The 8806-nt window shown below is 40.0% G+C and overlaps 1 protein-coding gene across 2 annotated transcripts in view; it reads left to right on the top strand.

Annotated features, from left to right (window-relative positions):
- The window catches only part of Mdfic2 (MyoD family inhibitor domain containing 2), a 104582-nt gene that overhangs the window by 85507 nt on the left and 10269 nt on the right, over window positions 1-8806 (top strand). For both annotated transcript variants that reach the window (XM_021165710.2, XM_029478753.1), the window contains exon 3: window positions 6685-6906. In XM_021165710.2, the coding sequence (XP_021021369.1) occupies window positions 6685-6906 (222 nt within the window). The remainder of the gene's footprint in view (window positions 1-6684; window positions 6907-8806) is intronic.

Here is an 8806-nt window from a genome sequence, read left to right as displayed (position 1 = left end):
TCTCTCTCTCTCTCTCTCTCTCTCTCTCTCTCTCTCTCACACACACACACACACACACACACCTCTTAATCCTTTTCACCTTGAACAGTCACTGCTATTATTTCTGGAAAAATAATATACTTCTGGTTTTCTGCTCACATTTTCAAAAAAAAAAAAGATTCACTAAGGCTGATTGAAAGGGGCTTTAAAATGTCACCTCTTCAGACCCTTGATAAACATTTCATCGTATGTCTCTGAGGCCGGGTTGCTGAAGAAGACAAACCAAACCAGTGATACATAACACCACTGCTTTTACTGGAAAGTCTTTAAAGGCTGTGAGAGAATTAGAGAGAGAGGAAAAAATAAGCCAGGTACATGTGTCTCACTTATTCTGCCCTGAAGTCCGATTGACTGAATTCAGGGCTTTGCCTTATCCTATCTAGCAGCAGCAGCAGCAGTCAAATAATTAATGTCTTACTTCCGTTCTCTTTAAATGGCGGAGATGTCTATAGAAGTTTCTTGTCCTCAGCTCCACAATCAAAAACAAAAATGGGTTTTTCCTTGAAAATCTGCCCTCTCTGAATATCCATCAGCTTTGGCTGATGGGTCAGGATGAAATGTGACATCTTAGTTTGGCTTTGTTCTCTACTGAATTCATTTCCCAGTGTTGCTGAATATGAAAATAAGAATGTCCTGTGTGTCGGCACCCACATGTAATCCCAGCTGCTTGAGAGGCTGGGCCGAACTGATTCCAAATGGGAAGCCGGACTAGGTTTCAGGTAGTACTCAAAGAAAATGTAAATGTAAAAATTACAAATTCAGGCCCTAATAGTCTGTACCAGGCTTGATCTTGTTCTGTGACCTCTGATATTTTGCATAGCGTGTGTTTTACTGACCAAGCTGTGGAAAATATAGACAGCCTAACAGTGAACACGAATCCCAACATTAGCATGGACATCATAAAGTTCTTCATGGGCCAGAGTATAAATATATAAAATACATAAAATATAACATATATATTATACACGTTATATATATATAACATATATATATATATATATATTGTATATATATTATACACGTCTATCTTGGTTGGAGACAGGGGTGCATATGTTCTCTTTAACACCTTCTCTTTTTGCATTGCCTCCCAAACTCTGGGGTTATAGGCATACACCACCATGCCCAGCTAAATTAATTTCCCCCCACAGGGTCACTTGGATGAACTAATCTTCCTAACCACAATAATTTGTGAACGGTTTGGTGGTTTATACCTTGAAATGTCACCTGTCTGCCTTGGTCTGACTTCACCCACAGATAATCACACCACTAAATTCTAAGTGGTAGTTTAAGTCCAAGGGAAAATATAATTCAGTTACAGCTTAAAGAATGGTCCTTGCATTTGAAATGCACACTCTCAGTGTATTGTTGTAGAAATAAAATTAAAATCAGTCTACCTTACAGGCTTATCTTAAAATTCTCAGATAGGCTTCAGGAGTTGGCCTCACACAGGAAACTGTTACTAAGGCATTGCCTGCTTCAAAAAAACAAAAACAAAAACAAACAAACAAAACAAAACAACAACAACAAAAAACTTGGTAACAGAATGGGAGTTAACTGAGACTAGGAGACTAGAGAGTCACCTGAGGAACAGCGAGCCATTAGCACTTGTGTGTGGGGGGTTGTGGGAGGGACTTGCCTTGATTTTGTGTTTTTCTTAAAGGAATTATTTTCTATCAGAAAGTGGAGTTTAAAACATTATTTTGATAATAGCATATAAACTTGACATGGTGTTACACACCTGAAATCTCAGCACCTGGGAAGCAGAGACAGAAGGATGGCCAGTTCAACGCCTGACTGAACTATGTAGTGAGACACCCCACCACCACCCAAAAAGAAAATCAAGGACTTTAAATGCAGCTCAATGGCAGACCATTTGCTTAGAGAGTGCATGGCCCTGTGTTAGATGTCCACAACCAAAATAAAGAGCCATTTAAAGAGAATGATCCAGATTGGAAGGTGCGGGAGCAAGTATGGGAATGAAAAGGCAGACTTGATCTTGAAAGAGGAATCAATGGAAACTTCTAAATTACCAGTGGAAGGAGGGGACCAGACAAAGACTAGTCTCAAGTCTAAATAAAAGGAACAATGACCATACAAGGAAAAGAAATTCAGCCATGGGTTCTCCAGGGATAGGTAGAGTTACCCACTTCAGTAAGATGAAGGGCTTAGTAAAATAGGCTGTTAAATGGAAAAGATGTGACTGGTAACCAAAATAAAGGATCCAAAGGTCCATTATAATCATGAGAGTGTGACTTGTGGTGACAACAGGCCTTTAAAGAAACTATACACTGTCTTTTTTCTTTGAATTCTCCAGCGATGAATAACAACTGAAATGAAATTTCCACTCAGCCAAGGCAACCTGGCTGGGAACAGGCTCACAGCATAGATTCAGCGGCAAACTCCACAGAATCAACGCCTAGGTTATGAGTGTGGACAAATGCTACCTTAGATAAGGGGATAGGAAAGAAGTGAAGGAGATAGGGAAAAAGGGAGAGAGGCAGGAAGGGAGGAAAAGAGGGAGGGAGGGAGGAAGGGAAAAAGGAGGGAAGGAGCAAGGGCCAGGTCTTACATGAGTGGATCTGTAAGTTAAAAAAAAATGAATTAAAGGAGAAAGAAAGAGTAAGTTAGAGAAATAAATAGAAAAAAGAAGAGGTAGGGAAAAAAGACAGGGAAGGATTAGAAGGAAACAAGAATGAAAAGAAAAAAAACTATATCAACAAGACTATGGTCAGGAGCCAGATAGGAAGAGCAGTTACCCATATTTCTTGTGTTATGGACTTAGAGAATATTTGGGCAAAAAATTTATCAAGTCACATTTACTGAGCAAAAAATGAAAACCACTGAAATGTTTCCTTAATAACTTAGAGTAAATAAATGAATAGCTGCTGTCACATTGATTCATCTATTGCATGTGGGTGCTCAATAAATGTTAATTGAATTAAATTAATAACATTTGCTCAGCAGTAATAAAAAATTAATTAACTGTCTGTCTTACTGTTGCTTAGTTTATGCCCACTGGTTCTTACAATTACTTCTAACCCAAACAGGGATTTTTCTATTACAGTGACTTTCAGGATACACTTTAATCTTTTTATTTTTCTAAGAACTAGAGAGAAGCTCCTAATTTTTGTCCCAATTTTGGTTTGTATTTTAGGGGTGGAAATTTTATTTTCTTCAAGTTAATGTCAGGAACTATGTATAACATCCCAAATATAGTTTCACGGGTTCCTTATTTAATTCTAAAATACCAGCTCGCGCAAAGGATATGATGCCACTTTTCCTTGTGTTCCTCCTTTTAGCCCATGCTGCTTTTTAATACTTTGGAGACAATGTCAAATAACACTGTAAAGGGAGAAATCTGGGGGAATTATTGTTAGCATTCCAGCTATAAAAAAGAAGGAAGCTGTCAGTAACATTCACCCCCCCCACCCCACCATCAAAAAAAAATGTGACTCACTTCAGATGTCAGAATTCTGGGTTGAACAGACTGGGTTCTGAATTCTGCTCGCGTGTCAGATGATTTTTTAATGAGCATCAGATAGTTCCCACTGGGGGATTAAAAAAATAAAAATATAAACAGAGATACAGAGTTAAAATAACTTTATGAATGGCAGTTTAAATTCTCCATAAAATCCTCTCTGTGCAAACCTGGTGTGCTCCAAATGGTTGCTTAATGTAGCAAACCACTTACATTCAAAATGCTATACTTAAAAAATGCTGTACTTAAAAAAGTTGTTGCAAAATTAAAAAGAGAATCATATACCACTTGGCTGTAAACTGTGCTCTCTGCATGTTTTTACATTCCAGTAACCTCTATCCAACTTTTTTGTTGTTGTTGTTACAGAATTACTTTGTGCAAAAGCAATTTAAATTACATGCAGTCTGACTGTGCGTGATAATTTGAACTGATTGTTAATGAAGTCTGTTAGGCAAAGAGCTGCTGTAATCTCTATAGGCGTCATGGTTTGCTATCAGCTCTCTCCTGAGCTGACTTTGGACAACCCACAGTAGCCGTTCTTCAAGTGTGCAAGAAATCAGCCATAATTTATTATGCAGAGAAAGGAGGTCTGTTGAGCTAAGTTATTTGCAAGACTGGCCTTAAGGTATGAATGCATCTCAAGTCTTAGGGTACAGCGATATTGCTGATGTGTAGTCTCAGCCACTAAAAAACAGTTACTTGAGATAGAGGCAAAGAATACATTAAGGACATGTATAATATTTATAAAAGACAAAGATAAGAACAAAGCTCTTGCAGTCCCTGAACTCAGCTCTCAGTTGACTACAGTGGAGTCCTTGGGCAACTTACTAAAGCCAAAGTTCTAAACCTTGAGACTTCTCATGCATCCGCTCAATCCAATTCTAATTCTAATAACTCATGTAATATAGTACTAACTCGTACTTTTCCCGTGTAGTAAGAGAAGTCAGCAGCAACCTCTATCTCCTAAACTCTTTCAGACAGGTGTTTCAGTGATGTGCTTGATCAGCAAGAATGTAAAACTCGATATATGACAGAGGCACACTTAGACATGTGTTTTCATAGAAAGCAATGGGTTTCAACCCGAGCAATTTTGTCCCAGGATAGAAATATGACAATGTAAACAGTAATTTTTTTTATTATCATAGCTTAGGGAGACAAACTACAACTAAGTATCTCCTAAATAGAAGATGATAAGGTGCCCTTATGTATCCATTGTCTGGTTCAAAATCTTGACACGGCTAAGCAATTGAAGAGAGTATTTAAATATCCATCTTAGTGGGAAGTGGCTCATGGTTGGATGTTTTTTATATCCAAGTAAGTAAGGAAAATAAACTTATTTTCACCATGACCATCACCAACATTATTGTGTTATTAACATGGCAAGTATTTCTTGAGTTGGAGGAGCCTAGAGTTTGCCAACATGTAATGCCAATTCTATTTCCACATTCAGCATTCAATACTACATTAATTGCTGTCAACAATAGATGTTTTTCCTGAACCCCTACTTCTGCCAATCTTTTTTAGGGTGGATTAAACCACTACCAAGGGATTTAAAGCCAGCAGCATATGGGAAAGGGAATAAAAATTAAACATTGTCAAAAACCAAGGCTGTTTGGAAAATTGGAAAGAAACAAAAATGGCCCACGATGACTGCATGTGGCAGACTGTTTGGTCTTCTTCCAGTTCAAGACTTCAGAAAGAGAGACCATCTCATGATGGGTTTTGAGAACCCCTGATTGACAAGTCTGTAGATTGATCTTTCTCTGTCTTCCCCTCCCCAAAAGCAGAACTCCTTAGAACTCCCAGACTCATCTGCATGTTGGATTGACCTGAGAAGTTTCAGTAAAGTCCCCAAGGGATGGTGATTTGGTGGGGCTGCTAGGGAGAATGATATTTGAGCTTTTGAACAGGTCAGCAACTTTAATTTCTCAGCTGATTGGATGCTAGAGATGTTTCAGAGAAACACATTCCTCTAAAAGAAAAGACCAATTGGAAACAGGCCATAAACGTGGACTAAGAAAGAGTGGATTTCCCACACTGAGCTGGGTTTTCTCCTCCAGTCAGGTCAGCCTCACTCAAGTCCCCCAGTGAGCACTGCTGAGTCACCCCAAGCCCTGGACTCTCTGGAGAATGGAATTCCTAAGCATGTCTTTTCCATCTCTCAACAGTTCCACCTGAGGATGCTCCTGGGACCAGCCTGGGGTGTGCTTAAGAATGTACTCACGGGCTTCCTCTTTTTCCATCGCAGGCCTTTGTTTATAGATGTAGCTGTGTTAAATATCAAGCTGCCCTCCAGCTTTGGCCTCCCTCTGAAACAGCCAGATAGAACACAACTTTTCTGCACACACCCCAGTTGCTAAGGTGTGCTTGTGATGGGCACATTGAATCCCAGTGTTCATTCCAGTTTGGACTCTACTTACAAACTTTGCTTTATTACAAGGAATGATGTCATGAGCTTTTTCAACTTTCCCTTTGCCTCTTCAAACTGGAGTCTTGGCCAGGATGTTGCTGGGAACTTCCTGAACCCTGGTTTTCCCAATTGATTATGTCCAATAAGGTATGTTCCCCAGAAGACAACCCCAAGGCCAGAGAGGCCATCACATGCATAGGCCTATATAAAATGCCAATCCCTACATCAATGTAATTTATGTATGAAAGTGGGACAGGATGTTTGCAGAGCTTTTTCTGGCAGAAAACCGAACCTATAGACTGTTCATCTACACGTGGCTAAGTTTTTCTCTTAAAATAGAAGAAAAATGAAGTTAGTGAAATTGAAAACAGCACAAGCAAAATGAATAGTGATTTTATTGAGACCATTGGAAGTTTCCAGAATCACCTGGTTTCTCATATCCATAGTATTCTATGATACAGATGCCAACACAGTAACATCTTGTTGATCTAAGTGAATGAGTTCTTTGGTTGGCCCAACTCACCATCTGAAAAACTGATAGTAGAAAAATATGTTTCAAATTAATGAGAAATTTAGTGTATATAAAAATTTGTGATTGTACTTTTCAATTCTATCTCAAAATAACCTTGTTTGATAATGTTGTATTCCCTTTCATGGGACTTTATTTTCTCCAAGTGCAAAATGTAAATTTTCCTGCAAATGTCCCATCTTAGATCACAGTGGGTTTGTATATGTGTGTTTTCTTTTTTTCCTCTAGATACACAACTCACGAACGAAAAGCATGGAGACGAGAAACCTATTAATGCTATCGTAATAAATTCAGTATCCGAATTCAGTATCACAGATGGACCAGCCCAGGAAACCCCCAATGAGAAAAACCTGTCAGGATCGAGCACTTCACTCTCTTCCCTCGAAGAATGCCAAACGAAATTTCCCTACCTCCAAACTAATACTTCAGTTCATCGGAGAGATGCTGATGGTACGTTTCTCAGAATACAACCCATCTCTAAATAAAGCTCCCAACCCTAGCCCTTGTAAAATCGCTACATATGCTGTTAGGAAGAAAAAAAAAGGTCTTTATGAATATTAAACAGGATGACTTTGATTTGAAACCCTGCTGAATGACATGTGTCAAGGTCACTTTGTAGCTAGGAGGTGCTTGGCAAAGTGTTAGCTTTCAGAACTGGGAATCGGAGGCTATGCGTTTTAAATAGCTCAGACCAGAACAGCATTCTCGGATGGGGCTGGAAAACCAGTAAAATCAAATAAAATTTCTTTTCTCAGAAATGAGACCATTCTGCCTGTTACTTTAAGAGTATGGGGCAAAGGGAGAACAGAGTGGGAATGTAATTAATTGTTGGAGACACAGAAATGTGGAACTGGGGAGATGGCTCAGTTAGTGAGGTGCTTGCTATATAAGAACGGGGACCTGAGTTCAATGCCCAGAGCCCACAGAAAGAAGCTTGCAGGGCTGGTGCCATCTTAATCCCACCACTGGGGAGGTTAGAAACATCAGATACTTGGGCTTCTCTGGCCGACTTGGTGAGGTCCAGGCCACTGAGACACATTGTCTGAGAAATCAAGGTAGAGTCTACCTGAGGTTGACCTCTGGCCCCTACAAACATGGACAAGCCCCACCTCAAACACAGATTTTAAAAATGGCATAAAATATCAAGCTGCTTATACCAACAGTCTTTGGGCATGGGTTGACTCTCAGAGGTAATTCACCGGGTATTCTGATCAAGGGCAGCCGTAGACCAACACACCTCAGGTGCTGAGTTCACATTGATTTGGTGCTAAACAGTCAGGGAAAGAGTCAAGTTCAAGCTCGTGGGTCTTCTGCCATGGTAAATGAAGTTTCTCTCAGAGTAACTTCACAATCGCCTTCACAGGCAACATGAGCCGCCCCGAAGATCAGTAGTATTCCAAATATGCCTATGGTTCCATTGAAATTAATCCCGACTTCTCAGAAGTGCTGATCTCATCTGATGTCATAATTCATTGTTGAATGTAAGAAAAATAGTGAAAGCTTGTAACAAAAGCCCCTTTGTCACCACGTTAATTTAACTCATGTTTCTGAATTAATTGTATATAAGAGGACAGTTTAGGGTTTGACCTTTTTGCTTTAACCTCCCAATCTCAGTCTCTTAGTTATATGCCAGAGTTAGTAACAAACTACCGGACAGTAAGGGGCTCAGATGGAACAGTGTGCATAAAGTACCTACTGCAGAAGCTGCCACGTAGAAATTGGACTTCAGCTTTTCTTATGATTGCAGTTTTTGAGAGGAAAGAGAGAGACTTCCACCATGTGTTGCAAATGTGCTGTCTTATGCAAATGTTGCTATGGATACTTAAAGCAAAGACTACAGACTTGGTTGGTTAGGGCTTGCCAGGAAAGAATGTGAATAATGAAGTAAGGTAAGGAGAGGGAAGAGCGAGGACTGTGGGAAACTGAAGAATCCCTCCCTTAAGGGTCATTAAAACATCACTTCTGAGAGATGGCTCGGTCAGTCACCGATTTGTCTCCCAAGCACATGGTGGCAAAGCTAGACCTCCCGACCCCATGCAAAGAAGCCAGTATAGTGGTGAGTTTGTAATCCAAGCACTAAGGAAGCAGAAGTAGCAGTACCCCTGGGCTCACCACCAGCCAATCATCAGCCACTCAAGACTACTGTGTAAGCTCTAAGTCGATATAGCCTGACTCAGGGGAGGTGGACAGTGTTCCTGGGGATGACAACTCAGGTATTTCAGTATTTCTGCAGCATGGAAAGTGTGTGTGTGTGTGTGTGTGTGTGTGTGTGTGTGTGTGTGTGTGTGTGTGTGTGTGAGAGAGAGAGAGAGAGAGAGACGTGTCTCTTTAATGCTGTTATTTAACATCT

The sequence above is a fragment of the Mus caroli genome, chromosome 6, assembly GCF_900094665.2.
Source record: "Mus caroli chromosome 6, CAROLI_EIJ_v1.1, whole genome shotgun sequence".
Taxonomy (NCBI): domain Eukaryota; kingdom Metazoa; phylum Chordata; class Mammalia; order Rodentia; family Muridae; genus Mus; species Mus caroli.
Note: the sequence above shows the minus strand (reverse complement) of the source record. Positions and strands in the feature narration are given on the sequence as shown.